At 47.1% G+C, this 17,199-nt stretch overlaps 1 protein-coding gene and 1 long non-coding RNA gene across 14 annotated transcripts in view; one reads left to right on the top strand and one right to left on the bottom strand.

Annotated features, from left to right (window-relative positions):
* Positions 1 to 13,587, bottom strand: part of LOC144322220 (uncharacterized) — a 48,837-nt gene extending 35,250 nt beyond the window's left edge. For 2 of the 3 annotated variants that reach the window (XR_013387803.1, XR_013387802.1), the window contains exon 1: positions 12,099 to 13,587. This is a non-coding gene — a long non-coding RNA (uncharacterized LOC144322220). Of the gene's footprint in view, positions 1 to 10,254; positions 10,896 to 12,098 lie in introns of those variants that run through there. The other variant, XR_013387801.1, reaches the window with a different exon arrangement.
* NFIB (nuclear factor I B) overlaps positions 1 to 17,199 on the top strand; it is a 444,693-nt gene that overhangs the window by 194,497 nt on the left and 232,997 nt on the right. For 2 of the 11 annotated variants that reach the window (XM_077911990.1, XM_077911988.1), the window contains exon 1: positions 15,407 to 16,092. The exons of 7 other annotated variants lie outside the window; for them this stretch is intronic. In XM_077911990.1, the coding sequence (XP_077768116.1) occupies positions 16,063 to 16,092 (30 nt within the window). In that variant the 5' untranslated portion in view covers positions 15,407 to 16,062. Of the gene's footprint in view, positions 1 to 7,139; positions 7,546 to 15,406; positions 16,093 to 17,199 lie in introns of those variants that run through there. 2 more of the 11 variants (XM_077911989.1, XM_077911996.1) reach the window with 2 other exon arrangements.

Raw genomic sequence — 17,199 nt, 5'->3', positions numbered from 1 at the left:
CTCACCATGTACATAATGCATGAACTTCTCAATTATTTACCGTTTTGACTCTGTGATGTTGTATGTGGGAGCCCCACATTGACGTTCGTTTGGGAGAAGAACCTAGAGAGCGGGTGTCCTGTCGGGAGAATGAAGTGCTATGAGCAAGTGTGAACTGCACAGGACACAAACAGCAATGACGGCAGGGCAGTCACTGTAATTAAATCCTGCTTTCTGGGCAAATTTCGAAGAATCGCCCACAGAGACATAGAGATCAGGCCTACTTAGATTGTATACATTTTTATTATTTTTCATAAAGCCCATTTATTAAATCATAGCTAGCAAGGATTCATTTTTACCAACTTTTGTAAAACTTTCCAAAATCTTAAATTCATTTCCAGAAAGTCCTTAGTTGGTACCCTGTGTCCTATTTCAACATTCAGAAAATACTGTATCTACATGGATACGGGAGCTTTAGATTTTCCGGGATAGTGGTTGTCTACTTGGGTATTAGCAGAACATCACACCTTTGTGAGATATGTCTGATAGGAATATTACGAAGTATTTTACTTTATCAACGAGAGCACATTTGACATTATCTCCATAAAGTGATCAGCTTCCTTAACTTGCATTCTGATATTTTCTTTTTAAAGAGAGAAAGAACACTGTGCGTATGGTCAGGATTTATGTGGGTTCAGGTGTCTGGCTTATGGACATCATATGTTAATTATGACCTGCAGCATAAAAGGTGGTGAGTGGTTAACCTGGGACATTTCCATCTATAAAGGAGCTTGCGGTCACAGTATTTCTGGTGAGGCTGTCATGCTGATGCACAGAAGCCTGCTTCTCCACATGCTCTGAAATAAATGGCAATAAAAAGAACACTTGTTTAGAGTCAGGGACCTCTTCTATAATGCCAGCATGGTGGCTAAATAGCTTCGTAGCCTTGATCAAGTCACTTTATCTCTCTGAACCATGTTTTGATTTCTCAGCTATAAGAAGAGCAGTTGGTTTAGATCAAGGCTTGCAAACTCGGGTGGGAGAGGTAAGCAGGTAAACCCACATGAGGAAAGTGGGCCAGTGGAATGCAATGGGGCACTCAGGACATTGAGCCCCAGAGAAAGGGGGTGGGGATTCTGCTCCAACCTTTTAAATGAATTCCAACATTCAAAAGATGACAGGGCAAAGCACAGGATACTGCCAGTTTTGTTTCTTTGTTTCTTGTCTGGAAGTCCCCAAAGTCTCTTCTAGTTTTAGCATCTTAGAGTGTTGCACCCTTTCACTAATCTCAATGATGGGAATAGAAGGTTAAGTGGAAAAGTCACAGAACAAAATTCTGTTGACTTTAAAATCTTATAACTATGCCAAATAATATATAAGCACGGAAGCAAATCCTGGATTGGAATATATGCAAATGAAACAGGGTTTTTAGGTAACGGGACTGTGGGTGGGTGTCATTTATATTTTGGTAATTGTTCACTTCAAGGGTTTCAACTCTTAAAAAAAATAAAAAATAAAGGGTCTCTACTCTTGTTTGTTTGTAGAACAACAAAAAAACTTTAAGAATAATAGTAAAAGAAATATTGAGGGCAGCTCAGAATGGTGCCAGACATGAAGAGAAAAAGGGAGAGGTAGTGATATTAGGTATGTTCTTGAAACTTGTGTTTCTACCCTGCTCTGTATTTGCTTGTCAATCATCCTTAAACAGTAAGCTGTTAAGACAGTGTTAATTGCACATAGGTAAAGCCTGTGTACCTGAATTTTCCCATCCAACATTGCTCCTCCTTTCCCCCCGCTGTGTTGTTTATAAAAATACTTTGCACATCATGAAGAACGGTGGTATCAAAAGTTTCGTGACTTTGTTAGTTTGGCTTTTGAATGTATTATTCAAGAGTTTTGTTTTGTTTTTAGTGGGTGGGTGGGGTGGGAAGGGCACCTGACTTATCGTCCCTAATTACTTTTTCTTTGGTTTCTAACAACACTGTTTTCATTCTACAAACCCACATCATTGACCTGTAAAGTGAGCAAAAAACCAAAGGTCGTTATTTGGTGTGTTTATTTGAAGGCTTTTAAGATATCCCACGGGGAGCTTACTCTTTTCTCAATAAACTTAGAAGAGAATATTAGTACAAAGCAATAGAAATATGCCTCTCTATCGTAACTGCAGAAATCCTCAAAAATGTATTCATCCTTGTACGGTAGCACCCAGCCCCAGGTCAAGACCCATATTAAGCATGTGATACATGTTTGTAGAAGAATTGCATTCCTCTTATACTCCCTAGGCTGCATCGAAGCTTTCTTAGTTATTGAATAAAAACACAAAATATGGTTATTGATCTTCTTTCGTAGTGGGCAATTTGAAATGATACCGCTATGTTCTAGATATGCCAAGAAGAATCTTTGACCCCAGGATGTGGATGCAGGGGGCTTGACATTCATTTTCCTGTTGAAAATGGCCCACTGAGCAAAAGGCAACATGGTCCTTTGCCAGAACTATATTGAAGGATCAGTAGACTGTCTAGCGCTTTCTTGCATCCTGTTGCCTCACTGATTTCTGGATTGCCAGATGCTTCTGTTTTTTGAAAATGGTTAAAAAAATACCTTAGTGATTCTGTTGTTTCAGAAACCTTACATATGGCACAAAATATCCTGAACATTTTTGAGAAAACACTTGTGTTTCCTTTGCTCAATTTAATCATCATTACAGCCTAAATTCATTCAAGTTTATTGTTTTCTTTTTATGGGCATTTTGATGGTTGAAACTAAAGTTATATAAAAGTGTGAGTAAGCAAGATATGAAGATTTAATGGTTCATAGCTTTTCTTTTGTAAAGTAAGTCTTCAAAACATAAGTAGGCTAGGGAAGGTGGATACTTTAAGTTGAGAATTCATAACAATTGACAGAAAAATGGTTTTTTCAAAGCTGTGAGACATCCTTGATTTATCATCACTGAATCAGAGAGCAAATTTTTCACACACTGAGTCATAACTAGAGATTTTTTTTTTTCTTTTGGTAAACCACCTCAACCTGCTCTTGAAAACCCCTGGTTTGTGTATGAAATGAGACTAAGTCTGTCGCTGTTTTGCTTGTGAAATTTAACAAGACCATAGCCTGGGGTTGGGGAGGCTGTGAGCCACACCACCATCTCAGGTTTTTGATGACACCACAAACCACTTGAGATTTATTATGTTAGCAGATGTCATCAGATATATGTGTGCACAGGTGCAGCATGCATTTAGTGAAAGAAGGAACACTGCGTGTGTGTATTTATTTTTGTACCCATACTCTCAATGGTTAGAAAAGAACCTGGTGTGCCTGTCTTGGGTGGTGTGGAGTTTCGACTCCATTGCAAGGGCTTATCTGGTAATCTCTTGAAGTCTTTTCCCCACATATACTTCTGTGTGGTGAGCAACTATGTCTTGTGGGAAAGATGCTGTGTTTATTTTTCACAATCAATGTCTAAAGAAGAGGCACAATGGATTATAGTAAAGATTGCTAGAACCAATGGAAAATAAAAATAATTACGGGAAGTTGTTGTTTATACTTGGGTATTCCTCCTACACAACAGTATACTAGATATGCATTCTCTTTTCCTCGGTAAAAGTTGTACGAAGATAGCTCTCATCTGTAGAACTAAAACAAAGTGCCAAAACTTGGCAAAGACTCTCTAAATACTTTTAAATAATTAAGAAATATTTGAAACTATTTCCCTAATTTCTGGAGGCAATATGCAATATGAATGTTTAAGAAAGCTTTATACGTTATGCAGTTTTTAAATTCTAAAAAATATTATCCAATTGTTTTAAAAGACGGTGTGTTTATTTAGTGTCATGTCTTAAGTATTCCACTATCTTTATTATATCAATTAAATTTGCACACATGCTAGCATAATAATGGACTAAATATAATAATCTAATAAATTAGTGTGTGCCCTTTAGTAGTAAAAAATAATAGAAATAAAAACACACTTCCTATATTTTTGAGAAATAGCGAAGTAAGAAAAAATAAACACCTTTGGGGTAATGACTGAAAATTACTGGTTTAGATGGGGTAGAAGAATTACTTCAATTATGACATAAAGCATTGTAATAATGCATGCTTTTAGAAATAATTATATAGTGATTATTCTCAACGATAAACACGTGCAGATGTTGCAGTACATTAAAAAAAATTCTTAATTTGAAGAAAACATACAGAAACTGCATTACCAGTTAATTGGCTTTAAGAAGAACCAGAAAATCTAAAGTGTCAGTGTATTCGTGAATCTTCTAGTTAGTTCTAAGGAATAATTGTGCCTCCAACTGAAGGCATAAAGAAATTAGCTTTCTACAGGGATCACTTCAGTTAGAGGTGTCAGAGGGCCAAAATTCCTAAGTAATGTTGGGCAGTCCTTATTTTTAAAAAATGGTTGTAATTTCTAGAAAGATGAATATATAAAGACATTAGATCTTAATTATATTCTAGGAAAGGTTTTTAACCAAGATAATTTTATTTTAAAAAAGCACTCCCTAATTTCTGTATATTGATTTACAATGCAAAATATGAAAACTGGACAATCAACCAACAGCGTAGATTAGAAGACTATTACCATTAGCCAAACAAGAGACTTAGGAGCAACAACCCATTGAGATGACTACAAATTAGTGAGTCCGATTTTTCTAAGACATGATTGGAAGTCAATTTCCTTATTTTGTGAGCATTGCATATCATTTAATTATGATATGTGCACATACTTGACAGAAGAGTAATTGGTAGAGTAGTAAGTATTGTAAGCATCACATGTCAAAAGAAATGAATTACATGCAAATAAAAAAAGATAATCTATGAAAGACTGGACATGACATACAATGGTACATTCTATTACTAAATAATATGCTGAGGCAGAAATCCTCTGACAGGTGACACTAACTCCAGATTCATTCAAGTTATCATTGGAAAAACACAGGAAATCCTTCTTTTTGCCCTTTCCTACACCTTTCTCCATTTCACGTCTTTGGATATTTCGTAAACAAAACTGGATTCTTCCTGTTAATGTAATTCTTTTTGCATGAAATAGATGTTGGGAAGGATTGGTAACTCCACTATGGGCTTCAAATAATTGCAAGAGAAAAGACTTTCTGAGGCACACTTAGAAAAGTTTTTGAATTTGGTAACACTGCCCATTTAAACACTCCTTTGCATCCTCAACAATTCTTTAAAGTTTAGCTGCTTCGAATTTTCATATTTTATATTTGGTTCCTTAGTGCTAAATGTGATTTGCTTCACCATGAAACTACTATTAGGAAATGCTAGAATGGAAACAGATCTGTTTGTTACCCACTTGAATTGACTGCCTGAGTAGACTGAATTATAGCTACACTAGCTGAGTGGTTAAAATGACCTAACTTGGATTGCGTTAGATGTTAAAAATTAATTTTCCTTGGGAAGTTATAGCTAAGTGTGGAGATACATACATACTTATATATGTGTACATGTGTGTAAGCCCATCCTCAACTCCCTTCCCAAAGCCATATAGATACATACTGTGCTAGTTTTTCTTAGGGGGGAAATCGGGAACTGTTAAACCTTCTGTTTAATAACCCATTTTTAAATTTGGTATTTTCTAAAGTCCAATTGGGTCAATTCAATTTCTACTTTTCCACTTATCATTGAAATGGGCTATGTGTATTACTCACATACAGCCAGCCATATAGTGTGTGTGTATTAGAAAAAAGACCTTTCTCTTTCTTTCTTTTTTTTTCTTTTTCTTTCTTTCTTTTTTTTTTTTTTTGTGATGAGGCCAAAGTATCTTCCTTTTTAAATAACGTGTACTGTAGAAACCAAGAACCTGAACAAGGTTGTTTAAGTTCTCTTGGACCTTGAGGGTAAACATAACAGACTAAAATCCTGCCATGCTCACATTTAGTGGAGAGATAAGAACAATTCATCGGGAGCTATTCCGGTCCCACTGGTAATCACATAATTGAACAGGGATTTTAGAGGATATTTGAAGCCATTGTCTGTTGTGCAATTACATAATTAGTCAAAATCTCTGTAATAAAATCTTTTCTAAACACACGTGGGATAGTACCATGTAAATTTAGGGCTAATGTTATATTTTTACTTCTAAAACTTCGATTTTAAATCAGAATTATGTAACAACTGAATTTCACCGTTAAGCATTTTACCACACCATACATGCTTAAAATGAAAATAACTGGATTAACTTAAAAACTAAGAAAAGCACTACTTTCATTTAACTTAAAAAAAACAACCAAACAATCAAATCCACTTTGTTTATGAACATGAGCGGTCTACCAAACCTCACCTAGAGTGTCTACTTCTGGGGACCCAGAGGTCGTATCTATTTTTGGTGCTAATTATTTCTCGCACCGACCCCTGGATCATTGACATTCTCACGGATGCATATAAACACAGGTCAAAAGTGCTGTCGGGTGGTTTTGCGGTGCTGGTAGCGCTTGGCCGAGGACCACTCCGAAGCCCTCTTACACGAAAGCAGACGCGGCCTTGCGAAGTTGACCGCGCAGCGTGGCGGGCGGCAGGGCAGGCCCCCGCGGCCGCGGGCATCGCCGGCTCCGCCGAAGGGCCTCGCGCCGCGGCTCTGCCCCGCTCCCCCGCACGCCGGCGGCGAGGCCCCGTGACCCGGGGCGCACAAAGGCGCGCGGAGCCCGGCGGCGCCCCCTCGCCTCGCCTCGCCTCGCCTCGCCTCGCCTCGCTCCGGCCCGGGCTGCACAAAGAGCAGAGCCGCCACTCGCGAGGGCCGCCCGCGCCGCGCAGCCCGCCACACCCACTCGGGGCCGCTCCCGCCGCCGCCGCCGCCGCCGCCGCCGCCGCCGCCGCGGGCGCCCTGATGAATATGCATCGCCGCGCGCCCGCCCCCGGCTCCTCCTTTCGCCTTCCTTCCCGCCGCCAGGCGGAAGCGAAGAGCCGCGCTTCCCGCGCGCCGGGGCGGCCGGGGCGGGGCGGGGCAGGGCGGCCGGCGAGCCGGAGAAAGAGAAAGGCCGGGAGGCGGCGGCGGGGCGAGCGCGGCCGGGCGCGGAAAGGGTGCGCGGGTGGGTGGCGGTTCCGGGGCAGCCCCGCCGCCGGCCAGGCCAATCCGAGGGCGGGGAAGGGGCGAGCGCGCGACCCCGCGGCCGCGGCGGCCCCCAGCCCGGAGCGGCCCTGCTAAAACAACAATAAAACCCACCGAACACACGCACACACGCACACGCACACGCACACACACACACCCCGCTCTGGACGGCGTTCAAGGCAACCACGGGAAACAGTCTTCTGCAAGTGAGAGGAAGGAAAACTGCATATCCAGACTGAGGGGGCTGCCTGCTTTTAGACTTTTTCTTCTCGGGCCAAGAACTGGGGCATTGCAGAAATAATACTTTAAAAAATAAAAGACTACTCCCGGATTGCCTTTTTTTTTTTTTTTTTTTTTAAACTAAGCACAAAAAGCGACACCCAAACAGCCCTTGAGAAAATCCACAAATCTGTACCTGAGACACGTGAAGTCAGCGGCCCAGGGTTCTGTTGCAGACTCAAGATCTCTTTTATTTAATGCAATACAGTGCAATGGTATGTGGCTTTGAAATGATGGGTTTTATTTGCTCGTCTTGTTTGTCCCTTGCACCCCCTTCACCCCAGACACAATTTTTTTTCCTGTTTGTGCATTGTGAAGTGACTGTTTTACCTAAATAAATGTCATTTCTGCTTTACAGGTTGACCTATAGTGCTGGATTTCCAGGCCGATGCAAACATGTACTTTTTTTTTTCTAGTTTAGCAACTTTACTTTTATGGCGGGAATCAGTTGGTAACATTGTGAGCCCAAACTGTTAAATGTAGTATTTTCCCTGCTTAATTCCCTATTTTCTCCTCCTCCTCCCAATGTTGGAAAAATTATTGTACAAATGATGTTTTAGTTGTACCCTGTAGTCCATTCTCTTTTCTTACAGCATTTTTTTTTCGTTCACTTTATGGTGAATATGCACAGCTTTGTTATATATTCTCATTAAAAGTGCATTTTTTTTTTTTAGATCAGTGACGGTAGTACTATTTATTTAGTTCTGGATAGTATGTTAGCAGTTTTTAAAATCAATATTTGTTCCCAATTTAGTGTCCCCCCCTCCTCCCGAAGTTGCAGGATCAAACTGTTAGTCCTCCCACACCTCTCTCCCCGTTTTAAAAAAGATTATGATGGATTTCTTCCCGCTCCTAATACTTTTAGTCCTGCTGGTTTTGCTCTAGGATTTTTACCCCTGTAAGTATGTGTGTGTGTTTGTGTGTGCGCGCGGGCGCCTCCCTTTTCCCTTGTGCTCTCTTCGCCAGTACGTCTGGGACACATTTTAATGCACAATATCCCATCCATTAAGTTGTGGTTGAATGCGGAGTGTGTGAGGACTTGGCAGCTTTCAGGTTGAAGGGGGCGGGGAAGCCAGTTTCGACTTTGACACAAGATGCCGAAGTGGCGTGATTGGAATTATTATTAGGGCTGTGAACATGGCCATCTTCTCCTCCGGTTAGAAGAACTGCCATTGAACTTGAGACGGGACATAACAAGATCTCCAAGTCCCGCCCCCTTCCCCCCCCCCTCCGCCCCCCAGTACAGTAGCTGGCAGGGAAAAGGCGCCAAAATACACAAGATTAACTCTAACGTTCTTTGAATGAATCTTATAGCACCATCTTTTGTAATTTTAATTTTCCAACAGGCGGGAAAAAGTTAACTTTTGAACCCATCCTTGAACAGACATTTAAATCAGCTCTAAAATGGAATAAATCCAGAAAGCCATACACGCATGCTTATGTGGTTAGAAAAAGAATGCACGTGTAAATAAGCAGGGTGCATGTGTGTATCTGACTGGGGAGTTCAAGATTTAATCAAAATCAGAATTGGTGTGACTTTTGAGCACCTTTACTGTAGGGGGGTGGGAGGAGAGAATTGTGAGGCTAAGAAGCTGACCTTTAAGCAGCCTAAGTAAAAACTGCAAAGAGTTGTGAAACACAAAACGTTGTGGTTTCCAGTTTTACATTTGAGGTTTGATGTTTTCATTTAATGGTATGAGAGATGGAGAAAGCTCCAGCGCTGAAAAGTCCCTATTAAATCATATGTGGGCAAAGGTCAAGCACTCCAACTCACTGATACAATATACTGCAGATTCTTGCCTAACTGATGGGAAGCACAGGAAAAAGTGCTTGGGCAATAAAAGTATTAGAAGGGTAATTATCGTCGTGGTTGGGACTGCATTCTTGTGCACTGGGAAAAGGTTTTTACTGGCCCAGATGAATTTTAAAGCTGAGTATTGTTGAAAGCTGTTTTAATAGGAAATTGATTAGCTGAGTGTTTCAGACAATAAATGGTGACAGTTTCATTGTTTGATGTCCAAAATAAATTCTTTTTATTCTTTAGCAGACATAGACATCTATTTAATTTTAATATGATCAGACCGAGCAGCAGTAGCATAATTATGAGTGAATATGATGTCACGAACATCTGTAACTTTGCTTTTAGAGTTTGTGACATCACACGATTTGACAATCTTATTGCTTTGAAATTTAACTTACTGTATTGTTAAAACATTTCAGAGATAAAGTTTACTGAACATATATTCTGTGTAGGCCCAATTGTCTTTTCTATTTGTAATTTTGCAATTGCTTGTTAAATTTTAATTTGGAAGTTAAAATGCACAATTCTGTTGTTATGTGTTATTTTGACTCTGAGACAGAATGGCAGTTTTCAAAGGAAGAATTCGAGAAAAGGGTGCAGAAAGTTTGAATTTCTTTGCAGTACCCCTTCTACAATTTTTAGTACAGAATGTAAAGGCTACTTGGCTATTTTGGATAAAGCTTTTGAAACATTTCCTTAAAACAGATCTGTTTTCATGTCACAAAGGCATCTGTAGATGGACAACCAAAAAAACGACTTATATGTAGAAATAGAATGACAGTACAGTTTTACTTTAGAGGTCAGCTCTTTTGAAAAAGGACGAAATAGCTGTAGTTGAAATAACTACAACCTTCTCAGTATTAGCAGCGAAGAGACTGTGTATTGAGACTGTGTGTAACTTTTGAAGTATTGTGAGTGAAGCAAGGCAATTATTACCATTATTTTCAAGGTTTAAAATAAATCATGCAAAAGTTACAGGCAACTGCTGACTTTGTAATCCGGGAGCAAATGTCTTCAGAAGTTGGGAATCTCCGTTGATGAACTGGCTTCATCTCTGTAGAGAAGTGAAAACCAGCTAACCTTAATAGAGGGATCTGGCCCAGTCACTGTTCAGATTTAGTTGTAGCTTGTAAATGTGCCCGAAATGTAAGCACACTTAGTGGGATAGTATTTTTTTTTTTTTTAACAGTCGAGTACAGGCATTTCAGCAGCGACATTATTAACAGCGTCATTTTTCTCATTTAGTTTTGTCCTCAGGGGACACCAAACAGCTCCCAGAGGAGGGAAGAAAAGTCCACGGTTATTTATTCATTTCAGTGAAAGGCAAAGCACTGGCAATGGGGGGGTGGGGTGGGGAAGCTTAACCAGTTGTGAATTTTCTAGGAGGGAAAAATTGCTACCCTAATTTGACAGTAGTAGTTTAAGGGCTGAGAGAGCTGGGCATGATTTTGCAATTCCCATCAAGTGCAGGCAATTTCAGTACTTGTTGGTTGTTTATGTCTGTGCTTCTGAGTGGATTTTTGGTGTTCCTGCTTGTGGATATAAAACTGTGTTTTCTGGGCTACACATGTATGATTTTTGTGGTTCATTTGGAAGAAGGAAGGGTCCCTGGGCATGGTGTGGTGGATACTTGCAGTTTTGCAGGCCTGTTTCCTGGGGTCAGGAGGTCATCTGTCTCTTTTGTATTTAGTTTTAAAATATTGATATTGGCGATGCAGCCAGGGTGTGTGGTTGTTGAGCCTTCCCTCAAATCACATTCAAGAGCTAAAAAAAAAAAAAAAAGTCATCGGGTGTATTGAAAATGACAGCTTTGTTAAGCTCCAAGAAACCTTTCCCTAAACTGCCCAGGATTTGCAACCTGTCACTGAGTTTTCTTAGAAGGGAGAAGGTTAAAAGAAAATCAATATTGATAGGTACTTGAGATGTCAAGTCCTCTCTGGAGGTCAGTGAAAGGCTCCAAATGGGTAACTTGCTTAATTTTTCAAGTATACGATTGAGTTTTGAAAAATCCAGTCTCCTGAAGCACTGGCATTCTTTTTGAGATCAACAAACTATCTGTGAGAAAAGAAACTTTTTTCCCCCCTATACAGTGGCAGGGAATAAGTGATATAGGGAGGAGATCTTTAGTAATTCTGAAATATCAAATATTTCTGCTGCTGCAGGAGGCTTTCAGTTCTTTCTCGGTCCTCAAACCAGATTTTGGGGTGAATGCAATTGGCCTGTCATTACCTTTCAGTGTGGGAGAGAGAGAAGAAAGAGTTTAGGGAGAGTCTAAGTATCCAAGTCTAAGAAGTGTTTGGCCCATTTTGATAGTATCAGAAACTTCTCAGAGATACTTTAAAACCACTCTTAATATCATGGCACAGACATGCTGGGAAAAAGGGAAAGTGAATAAAATGCATGCACTTTCTCACTTCCTCTCTCTACTCTTCTACCTGGGATTTAGGAGATTGGTACCTCTCAAATCAAAGATAGTGGATGAGCATGCTGAGAGAAGCCAGATGTCCCATACACCCAAATCTACCAGACAGACTCTTTTTACAAAAGGCTCCTTTAAAGTTCATCCTGAGAAGGCCTGTAGTGACCTTGACATTGGCTGGAGAAGAAGCAGTGTTTGGGGGGTGGGGTGGGGGGTGGGGGGGAATGTCAGCTATCCTGCCCATGGCTGGGAGGCCTGAGAGGACAGTCCAAGCCATATAAACTGAGCACCCAGTAAGCCCTTCCAGGATATCTCTGTTGCTCATTTTTTCTTCCCTTTTGATTTACCCCATCTCACCATTACTCCTTTCTCAATTTCCCCTTTTCTTGGAAACAAATCAAAACTCAAAACTACCAAGCATCCTTCATGCTCATCAGACTGTACCCAACCACAAGCGCTCTACAAACATGGAGCACCTGAAAGAGATCTGAACCCCTAAGTGATAGGCCTGGGAGGCCCCAGACATCTTCACTTCTCTGGGGTCTTACCTGGGTCTGTCGCTGCTTCTTCACCCCTGGTGCTGCTGCGGATTTGTGGGCTCTTCTGTGTAACAGTTGTCAATTTTTCGCCTTTTTTAAGCTTGTGAGAAACTTTTGGATGCAACCTACTTTTGGTGGCAGAGGGAAATGGTTTCTGTTGGTAAGGAAAACTAATAGGGGAGGAGGGGTACGATGTCTGCAGACACTTGCCCAGGGCTCAGCCATGGGCTTCTTTTGCCAGGGGACAGCGGCTGGTTCTGGGATCTCTGGCTGAAAGGAGCGCTCTCTGGGTGCCAGGATTTCACTGGGGGTGGTGTGGTGTGGAGGGAGGGAAGAAGGGAGGGAGGGAGAGAAAGAGAGAGATGGGCCCTGGATTTTTAAAGAGACCCCGAAATAATGGCTTCTCTAAGAGTCCAGGCATTCAAAGAGGTGTGTTCAAGGACATGAGTGCATTCGTGCCAAGGGGAATGTCTTTTATGGTAAATTAACTCCAGTTAAATTGAATATTTGTTCAAAGGGAAACTCCAGTAGTTAAAGCTGGTATTATCAGTAGCGCTTCCCCGCCCCCTCCCCTCAGACTTCGCTACGAGGGTGAGAAAAGGGAGGCAGCATAATGTGCAATACAAAGTGATGCTTTGGGGGTTTTATTTTTAATCTGAGATGAGACTGCCTAAAAATTTCTGGGAGAGAAGTGAGTATTTATTTGGATTAATCCCGACTGTCACCTCATTCCTTTCATCCATAAAGACTGTCAACTTTATCCTGGCTTTTCAAAAAAAAGAAGAAATGACCCACACAAAGGATATTAGCGTTGTCAGAACGCGGACTAGAGGTTTTGCCTCCGGGGTAGCAGGGAGGCTGCTCCCCGTGGTGTGTGCCCTGAAGGGTTAACTCGAGGGAGTTCTCGAAATTTCCCCGACTTTACCTGTCTTCCCAGATCCATCGCTCCCCCCCTCTCTCCGGTCTCCTCAACACCCCCCCCGCCGCCCCCCAGCGCCTTTCTTCTCTGGGCTCTGGGTTTACGGGGGCTGCAGCTGGTAGACTTGGCAAGCTCGCCTCATTAAGAGCGCTCTTTGAAAACGGACTGTGTTTGAGCATTTCCCTAATGAGGACAGGACGGGGTTAAAAAGTGACCATTTCATGGTTGACTTGAACCTGCCTACTTTTCTTGATGTGTCGTCGTGAAATGCTTGATGTGGATAACTCCCACTTGGGGAAGGAAAAAGTCACTGGTTCCTTCAGGTCCGCTGGGGGGACGGGAGGGCGGGGGGACGGTGGGCAGAAGCGGGAGAGAGAGAGGGAGGGAAGGAAAAGGAGAAAAGTTGAGGAAGAAAACCGAGAGGGAGGAAGAGGGGAAGAGGGAAGGAGAAGCGGAGCGCCCCTCGAGACCCCAACCGCACCGTTGGGAGCAGAGGCGGCCCCGCCCTGGGGCTGGGAGCGTCGAGGCCCGGTCGTGGCCCCAGCCGCCCCCGGCAGCCCCCAGCTAGGTAGACGCGGAGCCCCCGGCACTCACTTTTCCTCCCTCCATTGTGTGGACAGCCTTTGCTTCCACCTCTTCCCCACCCACCCCTAGCCGAAAACCGGAATTTGGGGGGCGGGGAGTGAGTGTGTGTGTGTGTGTGTGTGTGTGTGTGCGTGTCCGCGCGCGCGCGCCTGCAGGAGGGTGCAAGGCGAACCGCCTCCCTCCCAACACCCGAAATCAAGTTCATTCACTCGGGATCCCGCGGCAGGCGGCCGGGGTGGGGGCGGGAGCGGGGGCGGGGGCGGGGGCGGGGCGGGGCCCGCCGCGCGGGAGCGAGGCCGGCGCGGCCGCCCCTGCAGGGCTGCAGCAGCACACGCACCCCGCTCGCTCGCGCGCGCGCTCCCCCGCCCCGCCCTGCCTGCACCCCGGCGGGGAGGGAGCCGCTTTCCGCCGGCGCCCCGGGCCCCGGGGGGTGGGGATTGGGAGCGAGCCAGCGGGGCTGCAGGAGGAGGAAAACGGAGCTGGCCGCGGGAGGAGGAGAAGGAGGAGGAGGAGGGAGCAGGGAGCAGGGGGCGGCGGCGGCGGCGGCGGCTCGGCCCGATCCGATCCTCCAGCTCCGAGCGAGGCCACGTGCACGGGGCACCCCCGGGAGGGCGGCAAACCGCGGCGAGGCGCGGCGCGCCGCTCCTGCCGAGCTGCCCCGGGGCGCGGACCCGCGTCGGGGAGAGCCCGGAGGACCCCGCCCCCGCCCCCCGTCCGCGCCGGCGCTCCTCAACTACTTGAGCCGAAGTTCGCTCGGGCCCCCGCCTCCGCGGCCCGCCCCTCCTCCCTCCGGCCGGCGGGCTCCGCGAGCCGCGCCCGCCCCGGGTGCGAGAGTCGGCGCCCCAACCTGGGCCCCGGGGCGGCCCGGGTGTGAGGGAATTTTCCATTCGTTCCTTTCTCGGGCCCAGACCGGCTCAGTGCTTCTCCCACTCGGATGTTCCCGCGGCTTAAAGAGTCCGCGGCGAGCACAGAAATACCTCTCCCAGGGCGGGCTTTCGGGGGTGTGGATGCGTGTGGGGTGGTGTGGGGAGAGCGCGGGACTTGCCCAAAGGGCGGAAAGCAGGTCTAGTTGGGGGGGGGAAGTCATGGTTCTGTGGCACCGATATGAGACCTTTAACAAATGAGAGGGAGAGAGAGAGAGAGAGAGAGAGGAGAAGAGAAAGAGAGAAGCAAGAGGAGGAGGAGGAAGGTGGGGGGCGGGGGGTGTGGAGAGGCTGGTGCAAAAGGAATGCGCGTTTGCAGGAGGAGGAGTAAAGCGATGATTGTGTAATTAAATAATAAAACAATCCTTAAGTCTGATTTGGAGAGAGCTCGAGCGGGGTCCAGAGGGTGGAACCGGTGAAATTTTCAACTTCCAAGTTTTGCAACGAAAGAAAGCGAGAGAGGGAGGGGAAAAAAAAAAAAAAAAAAGAGCCCAGAGCAGAAAAGAGAGGAGTTTGGAGCCGAGCGGGAGAGCGGGATTTTATCGTTTGGGATTTTTCAGGAGCTCGTTCCGACCCCCCACCCCCACCCCCACCCCCACCCCCGCGGGCTCTGGGCAGCGGCGGCGGCGGCGGCGGCAAGCGGCAGCCTCCTCGCTCGGCCGGGTCAGACGCGGGGCGAAGCGGGCGGGCGGGCGAGCGGGCGGCCGGGCGGGCGGGCGGCCGGGCGCGGAGGAGCCGGCGCGGGCGGCGGCGGCGGCGGCGGCGGCGGCGGCGGCGGCGGCGGCGGCGGCGGCTGCAGCCGGGGACCGCGCCGCGAGTTCCGCCCGGGAGACCTGCGCCCGAGCCCCCCCCCTCACCCCAGCCTCTCCCTTCTCCCCCCACCCCGCCCCCACCCGGCCCTCTCCCGCGCGCGCCCCGCCACCCGCGCGCACTCGCTCACGCTCCCCCTCGCGCACGCACATGGTCGGCTCGCGGCAAAGTTTCGCCTGCGGCCGCCACTCCGGGATCCTGCCGCAGTGCTCGGGGCTGTAACCTTGAACTTTCCCAGCGCGGTGACACATTCTCCTCGCTCTCCCTCCCGCGCTCTCTCCCGCGCCCCCCTCCCCGCCTTTTTTAAAAAAGCATTTCCCCACCAACCACCACCCCAATCCAACCCACGCCGAACCTTCGCGCACCCCCTAGCCCCCAACAACAACAACAACTGCAAAACAGAAAATAAATCCCCAAACCCAAGCGAAAAGCAGCCAGCACCGGCGGCGGCGGCGGCGGCGGCCTCGGCGAGCAGGGCCAGCGCGCCCGGACTGCAAGAGGGTTAAAAGTGTAGATTGGATTTCACCCCGGGAAATCTAGCACGCCGAGTGAACTTGAATCTTTGGCTATTTAAGGAGGACTGGGTTTGTTGTGGAGTCGCGGTGATCCGGCGCAGAGCCCCGTCCTGATTGATCGCATCGCGGGGCTCAGATGACTGTAAAATGAATAGATGAAATTCTGGCTTCTCGAAGATTTTCTTGGGCATCTCCGGGAAAGTGCGTTTTAAGGCGAAGTCATGATGTATTCTCCCATCTGTCTCACTCAGGTACATGTCTCGGTCGCTGTCTCGAGCTTTCTCTCCGGTCCGAAATGCCTTTGTTTTGTTTCGTTGCTCTCCTCTGCGGACCACCAACGGCCTTGGTGAACCTCGGGACACCCCAGCCCCTCGCAGAAGTGGCCCGGAGTTGCGGCGGGCTCTGCGGGGCGGCGTGGGAGCCGGCGCGCGGCCGCCCGTCCGAGGCCACCCCGCGCGCCCAGCCCCGCGCCCTGGGCACGGGGAGCAGGCGGCGGGACCGGGCGAGGCCCCGGGGGTGGGCAGGGCCCCGGCCGGGCAGCGCCAGCGCCAGCGCCAGCCCCAGCCCAGCGCCAGCCCAGCGCCAGCGCCAGCGCCAGCGCCAGCGCCAGCCCCTGCGCGGCCCCCCGAGAGCCTGCTGCCGCGCGGCGCCCCTGCCCGGCTGCCCGGCTGCCCGGCTGCCCGGCTGCCCGGCTGCCCGGGTGCCCGCGTGCCCGCCGCCCCTGTGGGTCGCTGGGGCGCGGAGACGGACCCTTACGGGGGGAGGGGGGACCGAGCCTCATCAACAACTAGCGAACTTGGGCGAGGGGACTCCAGCGCGAGTCCTCGCGGGCGCTCCTGGACTCCGCTGCGCGGGCAGTGGGCGGGCGGCGGGGCGAGTCGGGGGTTGTGGCCCCGAGACCCGTGCCGCGGCTTGATTTGGGGATCTGAGACTCCCGTCCGCCGCGATCCGCACTTGGAGGTTTCCAGTGACCACACCACAAAGCCAGTCTTTACGTTGACACGAGTTAGTTGGTCGTGGTGAAAGTTAGGGACTTTAGGACATGTTCATTTTCTGGGGACCTGTTCCTATGGCGATATTTGGGCGTAGCTCGGAGGGCAGACAGTAGTGCTGGAAAAGTAAGGTCATTTTTTTTTTTTTTAAATTCACTTTGAAAATTGTCCTAAGACTTTAGGAACAGCGTTATGAGATAAAACCTTGGCTTGATACGTTTTTAGGAACACAGTGTACATAATTTTAAACCAGACGGTCAAATGGAAAAGTGGTGAGACCCGAGCAGACTTACCTGGGGGCAGTTTTCGTCGCTGCCCAGCTAACTAACCCATTGGCGAACTAACTGAATATCTTAGCCCAGAGTG

The sequence above is a fragment of the Canis aureus genome, chromosome 10 (genome assembly GCF_053574225.1).
Source record: "Canis aureus isolate CA01 chromosome 10, VMU_Caureus_v.1.0, whole genome shotgun sequence".
Classification (NCBI taxonomy): Eukaryota; Metazoa; Chordata; class Mammalia; order Carnivora; family Canidae; genus Canis; species Canis aureus.
The sequence above is the reverse complement of the archived record's forward strand: the minus strand, read 5'-3'. Positions and strand labels throughout refer to the sequence as shown.